Genomic DNA, 18,529 nt, shown 5'->3' on the forward strand with positions numbered 1-18,529 from the left:
CTTCACAGTCAGTGTTCTTTTCCTACTACGTTGCTAATCTCTGCTCCACACAAATCAGCTTTGTGAATTTGCAAAGCCAGTTTTTATTCCTGGAAACTCAAGTTCCTCACATCTAGCAACGCTTCTAGTTATAATAGCCCAAGTTTCAAGAAAAGTTTTGGCACAGGAGGGTGAAAGGAAAACAAAAGTTTTTTAAGATGTTGACACTCAATAGAAAGCTGATTTTCTTTTTTAATTAAAGTAATTTGAATTTGGTTATTCAGTTGAAGAGATGTTGAAGAGTAGACAAAAGGTCAGTCTCTTGGCTAACTTTTCTTTCTTAATAAAACTATAACTTTAAAAATAATTCACACTTTACTAGATTAGAAACAATGAATTAGCTGCAGGAACATCACGACAGGCAACTACTTCTTTTAGCTTTGTTTAGCAGAGATCCAACTGCAAACATGCTGAATAAATCAGACAGATTAACATGCCTAGAAAGCAGGAGAACCAGTACCTTGACATGTTTAGTCAGTCTGGTAATAGAAGTGGTTTGAAATTTATAGTGCCAGTGATGGCTTTTACTTTCCTATAGAGATCTTCTCTCTTCAAAGGAAAGGGACTAGAATCACATAAGGCTATGATTATCAAATTAAAAGTGCACACATAATATGTATGTGATGTATTCTTTCAGCGAATCTATCTTTGTTGTTGTTATTCAGTCACTAAGACGGGTCTGATGCTCTTTAAGACCCCATGGACTGCAGCAGGCCAGGCTTCCCTGTCCTTCACTATCTCCCAGAGCTTGCTCAAACTCATGTCCATTAAGTCAGTAATGTCACCCAGCCATCTCATCCTCTGCTGTCCCCTTCTCCTTTTGCCCTTAATCTTTCCCAGCATCAGGTTCTTTTCCAATGAGTCGGCTCTTTGCATCACATGGCCAAAGTATTGAAGCTTCAGCTTCAGCATCAGTCCTTCCAATGATTATTCAGGCTTGATTTCCTTCAGGATTGACTGGTTTGATTTCCTTCCAGTCCAAGGGACTCTCAAGAGTCTTCTCCAACACCACAGTTCAAAAGGACCAATTCTTTGGTGCTCAGCCTTCTTTATGGTCTAATTCTCACATCTATACATGACTACTAGAAAACCGATAGCTCTGACTATATAGACCTTTGTCAGCAAAGTGCTATCTCTGCTTTTTCATACAATGTCTAATCAATCTTACTTGGTGGCAACAAGCAGCTGAAACATTTTGACATCTAATAAATACAGAGAGATCAGATCAGAGAATGCAAAATTAGCACATACTTTTAAGTGAAAATGTGAGAAATTTTGCAATGCAGAGCCTTTGCAGTGGGTGCTTGGAAGTCCACCTGCAAACACTGATGATGAAGCATGGATATAAGGAAATTCAGAGATAACATAGCCAGTCTAATCACCTGAACTTTTGCATTGAGGATAATGAGGCTCAAAGAGCAACCCTGGCCATATAACTGATGGCAGGGGAGGTAGGACTAAAGCAGGGTGCTTTGCCTATAATCCAAGCAGTTTCTGCTGCCTGTTGGCGGGGGGGGGGGGGGGGGGGGGGGGCGGTGGGGGGGGGGGGGTGGTGCGGCGGGGATGACACATGGCATGCGCGATCTTAGTTCCTCAACCAGAGATCAAACTGCAGCGGAAGCACAGTCTTAAGCACCAGGCTGCCAGGGAAGTCCCCTCTGCTGCCTCTTATCAGTAGAATTTTTATCCTCATTTGACCCTAGTCTGTTTGCTTGCCTGAAGTAATGAATTTCTACTGAGGTGAAACTAAATTTGAGAAGTTGAGGAGAAAACAGTTGCCATACACTGAACCCCTTCAAAGTGTTCAAGAGGAAACATGGCAGGGCCTCCCTGGGAGTCCAGCGGTTGCAGTCCACCGAGCAATGCAGGGAACACCCGTTCGATCCCTGATCCGGGAAGATGATCCACACGCTGTGGAGCAGCTAAGCCCGTGCGCCACGACTACCAAGCCCGAGTTCTAGAGCCTGTGTGCCGCAACCACTGAAGACTGCATGCCTTGAGCCCGTGCTCCGCAACAAGAGAAGCCGCCCCAAAGAGAAGGCTGCGCACCGCAACCAGAGAGAGCAGCCCTGCTCACGGCAACTGGAGGAAGCAACAAAGACCCAGCGCAGCCCAAAGTAAAGAAAGAAAGAGTCAGTGTGACAGAAAGCTAGAAATAGACACACGGACAATGCCATATGAACATAATGCTAAGACAGAAACAAAAGGGCTGGTTTAAGAGAAGAAAACAGAGTTAATGATAAAGCTTCTATTCTGTGGTCATCTTACAGCCTCAAGATTGGCCCACTCCTTTTGGCTTCACTGATACTTTTTCTTAGGATGGAGAATAACAGCTGAGGTGCTCCATTATTTGGAGGTGTGTGTCTAAGGCAGGGAGAGGAGCATAGCACACTGGATCCAGAAAATCCAGGTTCAAACCTGGCTCTACTACCCAGTGGTAGCCTTCATTTGGTAGGTTTAGTCTCTAATTTCTCTTTGCCTCAAGTCCGACTCTGTAAAATGGGGATAAAAACAGCACCTACACTCCTTGCTGGGTTATTCTGAGAAAGAGTTAATACATGCAAAGTGTTTAGAACTGTGCCAGACAGATGGTAAGCAGTACACAAAATACTTGGTATCTATATTTTCCTTGGCTTTTTGTGGTGAGATCCCTGACTAGGGTTTGAAAGAAAAGAACTGCAAAACACCAGAGCTGAAAGGGGTTTCAGACACTGTGACAAATAGATACTGTATGGCCCACAAAGCGTAAAATATTTACTATCTGGACTTGAACAGTTTGCAGATCCCTGATCTGATCCAATCAGTTTCCCTTCCCTAACACAGCCAAGAGGAAATTAAAGCCTAGAGAGCAGTAGGAACTTTCCAAGGTTATATATACAGTGGTTAGCAACAAAGCTGGGACTAAAACCCAGTTTTCCCAGTAAATAAAATTGCCTACCAGGCTAAATGGGCTTCGCTGATGACTCAGTGGTAAAGAATCTGCCTGCCAACAATGCAGGAGACTGGGGTTCAATCTCTGGTCTGGGAGGATCCCCTGCAGAAGGAAATGGCAACCCACTTCAGTATTCTTGCCTGGGAAATCCCAAGGAAACCTGGCAGGCTACATTCCATGGGGTCGCAAAGAGTCACACACGACTTAGCAACTGAACAACAACAACCAGGGTAAAATAAATGAACTAAATGAAGACCTGAGAGTAAAAACGAGGACTGTAAGTTAGGAGAGAATATTGGCACCTGAAAAGTTAGGCAAATCATGTAATTGGAATCAACAGGTATTTACTGACTACTATAAGGCCATGCATCAGTATTTTTTTAATGCTCTCTGGGTGATTTCCAAGGACAGCTGAAGGTGAGAACCACTGTTGCAAGTACTGTGCTAGGCAGCAAGATGTGGAAAAAAGAGAGAGAGAAAGGAAAGCAGCTAACCAAAGCAAAGGTATGCAGACCTAAGTAAGCCTGGACAATGCAGGATCCCACGTTTAATTTTCATCTACATGAGACTCCAAGAGGAGAGTAACATGCAGAGTGAAGGCAAGGAACCCCTGGATGTATCTTCATTTACACTAGAGAATCAGCATATTTTATTCACATCTGCAAATTCCAACAGCTCAATGGATTATCAACTTCAGTCATGAACTCTTTCTAAAAGAATGTTAAAGTTAACTTGTACTCCTAAAAAGTGTACAAGAATATACAAATTAAAAGCCTTTATATGCAAAAAAAAAAAATCATAAGTGTCAAAAGACAAATGACCAACTGAAACAATATTTCCAATTATAAACACAAAAATGAAAACTGCTATACAGAAGTAAGCACAAGAGATATTGAACAGGAAATTCAAAAAAGAAAAATACAAATGCCCAAGGCACCCTTGAAAAGACAATTTATCTCAAAATGTAATTTAAATAAAATCCATTTGTTGTCCACCAGACTGACAACAATGATAACACACAGAATTGCAAGGGTAAGGGGAATTAGACATACCACAGGTAAACTTTATTGAAAGCAGTCCGGCAATGTGTGTATACTCACAGCTGACTCACACTGTATACAGCAAAAATGTTAAAAGGCAACACAATATTGTAAAGCAATTATCCTCCAATTAAAAAATTTTAAATATTGATAAGCAACAAGAGAAAAAATGTAATGTGTGCAACTGAAACAAAAAACAACAGACCCAATTTAAAAATGAGCAAAGGACCTGAACAGACATTTCTCCAAAGACAATGCATGAATAGCCAATGAACACACGAAAAGATGTCCAACAGTCACTAGGGAAGTGTAAACCCAAACCACAATGAGATACTACTTTCAGATCCACTAGGGTGGCTACAATTTTTTTTAAGGTAAGTAAGTGCTGGAGAAGATGTGGAGAAATTGCTGTCTTCATACATTGATAGTGGGAATGCAAAATGATATAGCCACTGTGTAAAGCAGTTTGGCAATTCCTCAAAAAGCTACAGAATTACCATATAACCCAGCAATTCTACTCCAATGCTAGGTATATTCCCAAAATAATTTAAAACAGATACTCAAATAACATGTAAACCTATGTTCACAGCAGCACTATTCACAATAGCCTAAAGGTGCTAATGTCCGTCAATAGATGGATAAACTGTTATCTATCCATACACTGGAATATCTATTCAACCATAAACGGAAATGAAGCACCAACACATGCTACAATCAATGTAAGTGAAAGAAGTCAGACATAAAAGGTCATGTGTTATATGATCCCATTTATATGAAATATCCAAAACAGATAAAATCTATCTGTTCCTAAAAGCAGACTGGTGGCTCCCAGGTGCTGGGGGGAAAGGGAAACTCAAAAGTAATGGCTTAATGGTTATGGGGTTTTCTTTCAGGGTGATGGAAATGCTTCAGAACTAGACAGAGGTAAACTGTGAATGTATTAAGTGCCAATAAATTGTTCTCTTTTTTTTTGGCTGTACCTCAAGGCATGCAGGATCTTAGTTCCCCAACCTGGGATCAAACCAGTGTCCTCTGCAGTGAAAGTGTGGTGTCTTAACCAGTGGACCACCAGGAAAGTCCCTGAATTTTTCATTTTAAAATGGTTAATATTACATTAGTTTAACCTCAATAAGAAAAATTTAAGTACCTCCTCTAATAAAGCTCTTAGAAAACTGGAAGAAAGTAACATGTGCACCCTCTCATCTGGCAATCCCATTCCAGAAATTTATTCTGAGAGAGAATTACACAAATAGGAAGAGATGTGTGTGCAAAGACGTTCATCTCAGCATCATTTATTAAGTAAAAGAAAAAAAACCCCAAAATTAAACTTACTAAATGTCCTTCAGAAGAAACATGGTTAAGTAAATTATGATACATCTATGAAATGGAATACTACACAGAGATCAAAAACAATAATGTAGAAAGTTGTACAGCTTACACTATCTAATCTCACGACCTATTATAAAGGTACAGTAACTAAAGACAAAGTGATACCGGCAAAAGAATAGACGAACAGATCAGTGGAACAGAATAGAGGCCCCAGAAGTAGACTCACAAAAATAGTCAACTGGTCTTTGACAAAGGCAATTCAACAGAGAAAGAACAGTATCAGATCTGGTTCAACTGGACATCCATATGTATCTCACAACCTTATATAAAAATTCACTCAAAGTAGATCACAGGTCTAAATGTAAAATGAAAAGCTATAAAACTCACGTGTGTTTCTGTGTATATATGTGTGTGTGTTTGTTGTATATATAAACTTCTCTTTTAAAGAACAGGAGAAAAATCAGCATGTCTATGGACTTGGCAATGAGTTAGTGTCTTGTTTTTTTGTTCTCGCTTTTTTTCTTTTTGGTAGGGTCCCCTGCTTATGTGATCTTAGTTCACAGACCAGGGACTGAACCTGGAGCCATGGCACGGAAAGCACTGAGCCCTAACCACTGGGCTGCCAAGAACTCCCTGTAGTGAGTTTTTAAGATATGACACCAAAGACACAACCCACAGAAGAAAAAATAGATACATTGGACTTAATGAAGATGTAAAACTTTGTTCTGTGAAAGACACTGAAGAGAATGAAAAAATAAGATACAGACTAGAATAAAATATTTGCAATTAACATTCTATATAAAGGATTTGTACCCAAAACACAGTTTTTAAAAACCCCCTAAATTTCAACAATAAGACAGCCCCTTCCGAAAAGAGATCAGACAGATATTTCACCAAAGATATACGGAGAGAGCAAATAAACATATGAAAAGATGTTCAACATCATTAACCTTTAGGGGAATTTGAATTAACCACAATGAGATTCCAGCACACACCTCTTGGAATTGTTAAAACTAAAAGCAACAACAACAATATCAAATGCCGAAAGAAAGAAACAAAAACTTTCATTCACTGCTGGTAGGAATACAAAATGGTACGGTCATTTTGGAAAACAATTTAGTAGTTTCCTAAACTATTTTCGGAAACTATCTTCTTAGTTAACCAGTGCTGTAAAGTTAAATCATTACCTATGTTTATAATAGCTTTCTTCAAACTGGAAATTCAGATGGCGTTTCATAGATGAAAGGACACATAATGTACAATGGAATAATACTCAACAATAAAGAGAAACAGACTTATTTAACTACATGGAGGAATTTTAAATGTATTTTGCTAAGTGAAAAAAGTCAGACCGTGGACTTCCCTGGTGGTCCAGTGGTTAAGACTGCACACTTCCACTGCAGAGGGCCTGGGTTTGACCCCTAGTTGGGAAACTGAGATCCCACATGCTACCGCATGGCCAGAAAAAAAAAGGTCAGACCCCAAAGGTTGAGTACTGTATGACTCCACATATATGACCTTCTAGAAAAGGCAAAACACAGGGATGGAAAACAGATCAGAGGTTGCCAAAAATCGGTGTAGGTAGAGAAGATGACCACAAAGAGGACCCAGGCAATTTTTAGTGATGAAAGCGGCTCAGTATATCTGATGGCAGACACCCGACTCTCTCCATTTGCAAAACCCAAAGAACTGTACACAAAAATGAATGTTCTCTACCATATGCAAACTTAATACTAACCAGAATGACTGAGGAACCAGGACAGAATGCAGTCTGCAATAAATGAATCTAATTATATTACAGATGTATGACATAATCTCACTGAAGGGGGAGAAGGGGAGTTGACCTAAGTAACTTTGAAAAACAATGTTATGGCTAGATACTATATAGCTAAGATGGCAAAATGAATTATATACACACATTATACTCTAGTTGGTAAATTTGTTTCTCACAGGATTAACTAGTTAAACTATTTTACAGGTTGTACAAAAAAAGAAATATTTGTAGACAAGGAGACCCAGGTTTATTACTCTGAGGAAGAAGTCACAAATAACAAGAAGGAAAGATCAGAATAAAACCTGTGGTGGAATAGAGTCAGAGATATCAGTATAAACTCAAGTTTATTTTAACATCTACATAGATACAGAAATAAACATAGATATTTGGGTACGCATGAGTAAGTGTATGTACATATGTTGCCTAGCTCTTCCCATTGAAGGGATTAGAAGCAATCATATCCTAGTAGCAACAAGCACAATTAGCACCCAGTACTTTGTATCTGACTGCCATTCACCAGTAAAAGGAACCAAGGCTCCTCGGAAAAACGGCCGATTCTAGAACTGAAACAGGACAAACTAAGACGAAAGCATCTTGCACTGCCAGAGAGTAAGGAAGTGCTAAACAAACAAATATGGGACATGCCAAAGGATGCAAGCACCAGCATGAAAGAGCACCCAATAATCAAAGCTGAAACAGTCTGATCAATAAAATAAATAACTCAGTATGGGATTATGGCAGAAAGCAAAGAGGAACTGAAGAGCCTGTTGACGAAGGTGAAAGAAGAGAGTTAAAAAGCTGGCTTAAAACCCAACATTCAAAAAACGAAGATCATGACCTCCAGTCCCATCACTTCATGGCAAATAGATGGCAAAACAGCAGAAAGTGACAGACTTTATTTTAGGGGGCTCCAAAATCACTGCAGATGATGGTGACTGCAGCCGTGAAATTAAAAGGCGCTTGCTCCTTGGCAGAAAAGCTATGACCAACCTAGACAGCATATTAAAAAGCAGAGACATCACTTTAACAACAAAGGTCCATAGAGTCAAAGGTATGGTTTTTCCAATAGTTATGTATGGATGTGAGAGTCGGACCATAAAGAAGGCTGAGCATTGAAGAAGTGATGCTTTTGAACTGTGGTGTTAAAGAAGACTCTTGGGAGTCCTTTGGACTGCAAGGAGATTCAACCAGTCAATCCTAAAGGAAATCAAGCCTGAACATTCACTGGAAGGACTAATGCTGAAGCTGAAGCTGAAGCTCCAGTACTTTGGCCATGTGATGCGAAGAGCCGACTCATTAGAAAAGACCCTGATGCTGGGAAAGACTGAAGGCAGGAGGAGAGGGGGATGACGGAGGAGGAGAAGGTTGGATGGCATCACTGACTCAATGGAAATGACTTTGAGCAAGCTCCGGGAGATGGTGAAGGACAGGGAAGCTTGGCGTGCTCCAGTCCATGGGATCTCAAAGAGTTGGACATGGACTATCTTTGACATCCCTGTGTAAATCTATAATTACTTCAAAATTTAAAAGCTAACAATCATGTAGAACAGGGTTTCTCAACCTCAGTACACTATATTGACATTTGGGGCCAGGTAAACCCTTGCTGGGAGGGGCTGTTTTACGTATGGTAGGATGTTGCCAGGAACCCACCTTTCCATTTTTTACAACTGAAAATGTCTCCAAGAGATTGTCAAGTGTCCCATAGGGTGGAGGTGGGAGGGTAAATTACCCCAGATTGAGACCACAGATACCAAGTTATATACATTAACACATAAAGAAAACTGTAACACATTGTTAAGGGGGGGCGACAGCAAGCTACAGAGCAGCATGAAATGTATGAGTCAACTTATGTTAAAAAGAATCACATGAATGAACCTGAGGACGTTAGGCTAAGTGAAATAAGCAAGTCACAAAACAGACAAATATCATATGATTCCGCTTATATAAGTTATGCATGAGTAGTCAAAATCAGACACAGAATACAGGATGGTGGTTGCCAAGGCTGGGAGAAAGGAGGACTAGGGAGTTATTACTTAATGAGTACAGAGTTTTAGATTTCTTTTTAATTTGAAAAATATCTAATTTTCTTTATTTTTTAATCATTGTTTTTTATTGAAGTAGAGTTGATTTACAATTTGCATTAATTTAAGGGAGAAGGCAATGGCACCCCACTCCAGTACTCTTGCCTGGAAAATCCCATGGATGGTGGAGCCTGCAAGGCTGCAGGCCATGGGGTCGCTGAGGGTCGGACACGACTGAGCGACTTCACTTTCACTTTTCACTTTCATGCACTGGAAAAGGAAATGGCAACCCACTCCAGTGTTCTTGCCTGGAGAATCCCGGAGACGGGGGAGCCTGGTGGGCTGCTGTCTATGAGGTCGCACAGAGTTGGACACAACTGAAGTGACTTAGTAGCAGCAGTAGCAGCAGCAAAGGGATTCAGTTATACATATACACACATTCTTTTTTTACATTCTTTTCCATTATGGTTCATAATCGGATACTGAATATAGTTCTCTGTGTTATACAGCAGGGCCTTGTTTACAGAGTTTCAGTTTTGCAAGATGAAAAGAGTTATGGAAATGGAGAGTGGTTATACATCATGAATGCATTTAACACCACAGAATTATACAGTTAAAAATGGTTAAGGTGATAAATTTTGTTACGTGTATTTTATAATTTTTGTAAATTGGAAAAAACACATATATATATACATGTACAAATACACAAAAAAAAGGTCTAGAAGGATGTGCACCAAAATGTCAAAATGGTTATCTTTGGACGCTAAGATTATGGTGGTATTTCCTTGGAACTTTTGTATATTATTTGGATTTTTTTAAACAAGCATGTTTTCTTTTTTCCAAACACAAAAAGGCTTTGTTCTCCATCTTTTTCCCTTACAATGCTTCCACTTCAGTAACCAAAATCCTATTGATTCTGTCTCCAAAACATCAAAACGATTACCCCTTGTCCCAGCCACAACTCAACTCCAGCCCCTCTTACCCAGGCTAATGTAACAGAATCCTAAACTGTTTATCCCTCTCTAACCCATTCTCCACCCAGGCCTCAGAGTTACCGTCTGAAATATTTACTATCATTCCCACATTTAAAACCCCAAACCTCACGGCATGCCTCTCAAGGGCCTCAGGGTCTGTATTTTTAGTTTCACCTCTGACTGCTATCCTTCTAGTGTCTATGCCAGTGATAGTTGCTGGTCATATCTTGAAAACATACCATGCATTTTCACCCTTCCTTTACTTTGCTCATGCTGTTCCTTCATCAGGAATATTCTTTTTCCTTCTCTGCCTGATAAAATGTACACAGTGGTATATCGGAAAAGAATGGGATGGCAGATGAATGGATAAACAAATAGGAAGAGACGGAGAAAAAAACACAGAATAGCAGAGACGAGGGTTCAAGAAGTAATTTTTAGGGGTGAGATAACAATAGCGTCTACCACCTAAGGCTGCGGTGAGCATATTAAATGAGATACGACAAACTTTTAAAACACTGCCTGACATATATTTTTGTATTGTTTTCATTTTCGGTATAATTATTATTCACAGCACAGTGGTAAGAGCTTGAACTCTGGCTGCTATGAGGAAGGAACAGTGGTGAAGTTCCAGCTCAGAAGCTCTGAGTAAACTGAAAAAGGGAACCTGGTCTGATTCAAATTATCTAAAGAATCCAACAAACTACACAAGAAACCACAACCAATTCGGTTAAGCCATACTAGAGTACATACAGAGCACACAGGTAAATTCTCGTGTGCCCAGATGACTTGCACCCTCACATAAATACTCCCGTCTCAGCACCCGGCCCCCAGCACTGAAATATCAGAGCAGCACCGCATCCTCACAAATCTGAAACTGCAACCCACATGTGCTCTCTCATGTCTTCCCATTCAGCCAGTAGCCACTTCTCTTTCCTTACAGAACATGGCAGATTTAACTCTAAAGTTCTTCCCACAGCTGCAGAAAAACCTAAATACATGTGTTCAACCCACCCATGCTTCATACGGTAGCCAAAGGAAAATTAAATTCACTCACAATGGAGGTGAACCCAGAGACCTAGAAATGAATATATATATATATATATATTTTTTTAGATATATTTTTTAAATACCCCAAATTTGGGGTATCTCCTCTGGTTCACGCTCATGCTTAGTCCTTTAAAAGACTGCCTCTGTCTGTTGTGGCAAGGAGACTCTGGATAGCCCTCATTCCTCTCAGTTAACAAGTTTTTGTAGCTTTCATTTTCCTGTCCTAGTAAGCCACTGTAACCCACTATCCCATCTCTTCTTTCATATCCCTCCCCCATGCAAGCCAGATCTCCCTTGAGCACTATCAGACAAGCAGTCCTTTGGTTTTTTAAAAAAAAAAACACTGCTCCTAAATTATGTCCCAAAGCAGACAAAGAACGTAGAACTCCACATTTATTAGATGACACATAGCCTGCTTACTAGTCAGACTGCCAAAAATAACTTGCTTCTCCTCTTGGAGGTTTAGGCAAACACAAGGGAACTGTGCTCCTATGTATGACTACTGCTTCTCCACAGAACTTGAAGAACTAATAAGGCATTAGAGATACTTCCTCTCTATAAACCCAAACAGAACACTTTGTTTATTTTCTCTTGGCATATAGTTGGCAGTCTGTATTTCCAGGCAGCCATTGTACATCTTTTGGCAAGTGCCTTCAAATTTCTCAGTACAATGTTTCATCAGTCACTAAAGGCGAAGCATTGTACCTTAAATTTACACACCAAGAAAAGACTGAAAAGAAGGCCTTCAGCATCGCCTTCCTGCAATATATCAGACACTACACCGGTCAGAAGAGCCAGATCCAACCCCCAGGTGTGCGAGTGCCTGGTAGTGTGATCTCTAGTCTGCTCTTTTATCTTTCTGCAACTCAGTGTTTCCATCCTGGAAAACGGGGATTGTATTACCTGTCCTTTGAATTCAGACTTTTACTGCTAGCTGAGAATATGTATGCTTCGACAACTTGTGAAACTGGAGTTTGGAAAACTCAGAAAATAAAGCACAAAGGTTGTTTTTCACTTTCGTCAGACCTACCATGAAAAGTCCACAGTTGAGCCCAGAAGTCCCTAACCAAGTAATTCCTCAGAGAGTTAGTTCTGACTTCCTACTCAACAAACCACTGATGCAAGAATAAGAGGCGAGAGGCAAGGCAGGGCCTCAGGTGTTAACTGGCTATAAAAGCAAGCCATTATCTACCACAATATTATCACCCCAGACCCATGACCCTTAACACCCCGCGGTTTTATCTCAAAGAAGCTACCTCAGTACTTACAGCACTTACTTCTTCAATGTTTACAAAACCAAGTACTTTCCTTGGATGAAAACTGCCCTGCTGGGATTGCCTTGGGGATGACCCAACAATTAAGGTAGGACAAAAGGATGATAGAAGTATGAGGCGCAAGACAATTTAAGATTGAAGACAGTGTTTTACAATCCTTTCTGAGTTACTGGTATACTTCTGAGATTATTAAAATTCAAATGCTGGTTTAGAAAGGTCAATTTGGAAACTTGCAAAAACTTTCTAATTGTCGCACTTTCCACTTGGTCACCCTTCCATCTCTGTGGCTGTTATAACAAGCAAGTTTACTGCTCGTTCTAGGCTCTCTACAAGCCCTTCGTTTCTCCTCTGTTCCAGTAAACATTCTTTGCCTTTGGTACCATCAAATTATTCACAGTAAATTATGTCTCAGCTGCAGTAAGTTTTAGCCCCCTAAGCAATGCATCACGTGGCCACCACTTAGTTCAACACTCAACTTGAGATATCATGATGAATTCACACTACAATCCACAATATGAATCCTAAAATACATTTTATATCTTGACCAAAATGTAACATATTCCTGTGAAGGATGCTGCTGCTGCTGCTAAGTCACTTCAGTCGTGTCCGACTCTTCGCGACCCCATGGACTGTAGCCCACCAGGCTCCCCTATCCATGGGATTTTCCAGGCAGGAGTACTGGAGTGGGGTGCCATCGCCCTCTCTGTGTGAAGGATGAGTGTCATACAAGTTAAGAAGTACTCTCTAATGACTGACTCCCACAGCTCCTGCCTCATCCAAAAGGGATGACAGTTTCAGATAAGGAACTGAGCGTGGAAAGTAGAGACCTATGTCCAACTCTAGGTCTGCTACGCACTGTAAGACCTGTGAAATGATAATTGTATCTACCTTACAAGGTTATTGTGAGGACAAAAAAGCATATATAGAAGCATTTTATAAAAAGTGCTACACAAATTTAAGTTATGATTCTGCTTGTGGATTTAACTGAAATTGTTCTTTCAAGAAGCTGGTTAATAAAAAATAAAATCAGAAGAGAAGCTGGTTAACTCCAACACTAAGAATATCATTCATTGGGACTTTCCTGGTGGCACAGTGGATGAGAATCTGCCTGCCAATGCAGGGGACACGGGTCCAATCCCTGGTCCAGGAAGATTCCACATGCCCCAGAGCAACTAAGCCTGAGAGCCGCAGCTACCAAGCCCTCGTGCCACAACTAGACTGTGTGCTCTGGGGACCGCGAGCCACAACTACTGAAACTGCGTGCTGCAACTACTGTAGCCCAAGTGCCTACCTCTGCTCTGCAACAGGAGAAACCACGGCCATGGGAAGCCAGTGCACCATTACAGAGTAGCCCCTTCTTGCCGCACCTAGAGAAAGGCCTCGGGAGGCAATGAAGACCTAGTACAACTAAAAATAAGTTAACTTTTAAAAAAACAGTATCACTTGTTTACAAGTTTGCCAAAACTTTTTTGAGTCAACCTCAAGTCACTGAAAAGCCTTATCTCTTTCTATTGCTTAAAAAGCAAGCAGAGAAAAAAAAAGCAAGCATAGAAGCACTACCCTATCAGGGGCATGGTAAGCAATGGTAGAAATGAAGAACTATGTACACCCACAGAGAAAGGGGCAGAGATACTTCATTTCATTAACTGAACTGAAAAGTAAAAATCAAAGGTCAAAGTTTTCCGACGGGTATGAGGGGAAATGTTATGAATATCCCAGGTATAATCAAAATTAAACACAATCTTCCTTGGTGGCTCATAGTCTGAATGCAGGAGACCTGGGTTCAATCCCTGGGTCAGGAAGATCCCCTGGAGAAGGGGATGGCTACCCTCTCCAGCATTCTTGCCCAGATAATTCCTGGACAGAGCCTGGCGGGCTACAGTTCACGGTGTCACAAAGAATCTTGACTGAGCGACTAACTGTTTCATAGCCAGTTCAGATAGCTCAGTTATCTTCAAAGTGTTTTTCATGCATTAATTAATCCTCACGGCATCCCAAGGATGAAAAGAAATTTAATTCTCATATTCTAGTTACTTACAACCACAGGAAGAATCTAAATGGATCAAGATGTGTAATTTTGATAAGCCAGGCCAACAAATATTTCATCAAATGTTAAAGATCTACCACGTCATCAGCACTGTACAAGACACAAAGTATCTAACTGATGTGGCCTATTTCACCTTGAGCAAGACCTCTAGCAAGCTCAACCTTGTGGCACACAGATATGAGTAAAGAAACATTTCTGAATAATGGATAACAGCTATTACAGAGCAATCACCAACCCTTATTGCCAGGACCTGCCAACTTACTTAAAAACATGTAAAATTAAGATGTTCTATTGAGAACACTTTCCTGCCAAGTGTGGTATATGAGGAAGAGGGGGAAACAGGGAGCAACAGTGTGTTGTTTTAAGTAAGATGGTCGGAGAAGGCTTCAATAAGGTGACATCTAAGTAAAGACCTAAATAAAGAGAGTAAAAGACGCACACTTATGGAGGGGAAACAGTTCCACCAAGACAAGGAATCCTGAGCGTAAGATTCCTAATGTGCATCACACCTGCTGCATTCTCCACACACGTGCTAGACTTTCCCCATGGATATAAGATCTAAAATTTGTAGTCTCTCTCCTCTCCACCTCCCACTCCCATACCTTGCAAAGCATCATGAAAATCTCAGTTCAAACATGTATTAATTTGCTTTGGTTCATGTTTAGCTGGACTAAAACTCCTTGAGGACAAGGAATGCAGTTTTGTCTCTCCAAAAGGGCCTTGCAGAAAATAGCACCTACCGTATTTTTAGGGCTTCCCTGGAAGCTCAGACGGTAAAGCGTCTGCCTACAATTCAGGAGACCCAGGTTCAATCCCTGGGTTGGGAAGATCCCCTGGAGAAGGAAATGGCAACCCACTCCGGTATTCCTGCCTGGAAAATCCCATGGACTGAGGATCCTGGTAGGCTAGAGTCCATGGGGTCCTAAAGAGTCAGACACGACTGAGCGACTTCACTTTCACCATATTTTTAGCACTTACTACCTGCCTCCTATTAAGTGTTTTACATATTTAATCTGTTTAACCATTGCAATAATATTGTTACTAATTTTATTCTTCCTATTTTACAAAAGAAACAAAGACATGGAGAGGTCAAGCTAAGGTTGCATATCTTAGAAAAGGCAAGGCTGGGATTTGAGCTAAAGTCTGTCTCTCAAAGTCAGCACAAAGTAGAGGTTGCAAACAAATATTTGTTGAATTATCCCAATCACCTGATATGTGCTGATGGTCATGTCACCCCAAATGAACTAATGAGGGTGGAGACCATGCGGGAGGGATTTATGGGGTACAGTGGGGAGAAGGACTGCCCCTCCTTGCTGAAGTTCAGCAGCAGGCATTTCACACCAAGCATCTCATTTACTCTGTAAAAACTCTTAACTTGTAATTCCTCCATCAGAGATTTGCCCCAAATGTCACCCACCCTCAATCGAAGCACAAATCACGACCTAATTATTTAGGTCACCTTATTTAGGCCGATGGCAGATTAGGGAGGAGAATCCAGGTCTCAAGACTATCCACGGTGATCCATTCCCTCAGCAGACAATCACAGATGGTAAATGATTTATCCTGGTTTCGCTGGAAATTCTAAACAACAAAAGCTCTGGGACAATTTTCAATCAAAAGGTATGTACTGGACACCTATATGTCAACCTTGTAGGTTCAAATACATGGCCTCCACATACTCTCTTTGTGACAAGGCGGTGGTCGTTTCGCTTCCCGAGGTGAACTCCCTCATCCGTAAAAGGAAAATAATAGAACCCACACACCAGACAGTGAAGTCGGCAGCAGTAAATGAGATGTTGGCACAGTGTCTGGCCTACGGTGGGCGCCTACTAATTATGGGTGCCCTTCCTCTGCCCCCTCCGCCCCACAAGCTTCGGAGTTCACCCACTTCCACCAAGCGACAAGATATCTACTCGGCCAAAGGCCCGCACGCGGCCTCCGGTTCCCCAGGCCGGGGACAGCCGCACTGTCATACCTGCATAGAGTCAGCGCTGACGATCTCTCCACCGAGCCGCTGGCCGAGCTGTAACGCCAGGGTGGATTTGCCGGTGCCCGTAGCCCCGAGAATCACTACGAGAGGTAGTGTCCGCTGCAGGCCCCGGAGCCCAGGGCCCACAGACACAGCTCTCGCAGCCGCCGCCGCCGCCGCCATCTTGGAGACGTCTGCGCTTGCGCCGGATCAGCTGTCCCCATGGCAACCGTCAGTGCGCCTGCGCGGACCTCGGGCTCTAGAGGGAAAGGGCGGAGGGAAGGAGGAGGCAAGGGACTAAGGTCCCCAAGCTCAGAAGCTCCTCTGTGACTGCCATCAACTAGCTAGTGTGAAAACCTCAACTAACTCCTCTCTTAAATGGGAACGTATCAGCCGTATCTAAAATAGATTTATACCTATTATTCTTTTTTAAACTAGCACCCACTTCTTTTTCTTCATAGCCCTAATTATAGTATGAAATTATGTTTTGACCTCTATTGTCTGACTTTGTCTCCACACTGTTAGTTCTGTAAAGGCAAGGAACAGATTCTGCCTGGGACATTACTGTATCTCCAGTACAGTGAGTGCCTGTGTGCGTGCTAAGTCGATTCAGAAGTGTCCGACTCTTTGCAGCCCTAAGAACTGCAGCCCGCCAACCTCCTCTGTCCATGCGATTCTCTAGGCAAGAGTACTGGAGCGGGTTGTCATGCCATCCTCCAAGGGATCATCCTGACCCAGGGATCCAGTATAGTACCCGATACCGAAAAGATACCCAATGATTTGTTAATGGAGAGAATAGCTTGCCTACCTAGTGCTACAGCCAGTGAGCTCAGAGGTGTGACCTTCTCTAGGATCAGATCTTCCTGGTTCTCAGGAAAAGAGGGCTGCTGTTATGTTTTCGTCCAACAACTTAAACTCAGACACTATCAGAAGACAAAACAAAATTTGTCATCTCTTTGGTGAAAGTATGCAAGAGATGGGGTGAGAACAGAGAGAAAAATAAGCAAGTAAACAACCGACAACATACAAAGAGGAAAAATAAGGAAGGTAGAAGGGATATAGTAACAACCCTCAGATTAAAGTAGGGAAGGGGAAAAATCAGGTCCAGAGAGGACCAAACTTCTGGAGACTCCACAACCTTTAAGAAAGGGCTTTGAGGGGATTCCCTGGTGGTTCAGGCATTAAGATTCCACACTTCCACCCCAGGAGGCAGGGATTGGATCCCTGGTCCAGGCATCTGGATCCTGGGCACCTGGTCAGATGAGCATGGATTTGAATTCCAACTCTGCCGCTTATCAGCTGAGTGACTTCACACAATTAGCTTAGCCTTAGTTTCCTCATCATTAAATACCTCTCAGGGTTGCCATAAGGAGAAAATGAAGTAATGTCTGAAAAGTGTCTGCTACAATGCCCTGGCACATAATAACCACCATTTGTTGAACACTTTGTGTTATTATAATAGTAACACCCCATCTGCCTCACTAAAGAGGTAAGAGCAGCCGCCTAAGGGTAGAGAAATTTCCAGTAATGTGTGAAAGTGCCTAAATACCTATTCTACTCACCCTTTGTTAGCAAGTTCAAGAGTTCTAATTGCTTTCTCCCTGGGATTACTCCTTGGCTCTGCCTAGCTCTCAGGTCATGTCACCCTTGGGCCAGAGGAATCACCCCTGGATGGTTACAGCATGTGATAGACCTGTCTAGAATGATTGCCAATAAATACATTTCTCAATCACTTGGATCACGACTGGCATAATGGCTATTCTTGCAAACCCAGCCTCAACCTTGTAGTCACGTGTCCCAGGGTCCCCTGAACCTCCTTTTCTCAATCCAGCCTGCTTTGATCAAAAGCCTTGTTCTCGCCAATTTGTAGTACCCGCCTGGGGCTGGTTTTAAAATCGAGATGTGTGGCCACATATTGGCAGACACTCTCACATGATGGTTGTTAACTGTAGAGCCTTTGCCTGGAGATTTTCCGAGGGTACAGTTACCTTGACAACCACCAGAAAGAAGGAAGGCCAGAGAAATGATGCAAATAAAGCAAAAGGGAGGCTAATATCATGATGACAATCTGACCATGACAGAG

At 41.8% G+C, this 18,529-nt stretch overlaps 1 protein-coding gene across 1 annotated transcript in view; it reads right to left on the reverse strand.

Moving 5' to 3' along the window:
* Positions 1-16,651, reverse strand: part of TRIT1 (tRNA isopentenyltransferase 1) — a 44,174-nt gene extending 27,523 nt beyond the window's left edge. The window contains exon 1 of the mRNA XM_005678653.3: positions 16,453-16,651. Coding sequence (XP_005678710.3) covers positions 16,453-16,629 — 177 coding nt within the window. The 5' untranslated portion in view covers positions 16,630-16,651. The remainder of the gene's footprint in view (positions 1-16,452) is intronic.

Source organism: Capra hircus, chromosome 3, assembly GCF_001704415.2.
Source record: "Capra hircus breed San Clemente chromosome 3, ASM170441v1, whole genome shotgun sequence".
NCBI classification, from domain to species: Eukaryota; Metazoa; Chordata; class Mammalia; order Artiodactyla; family Bovidae; genus Capra; species Capra hircus.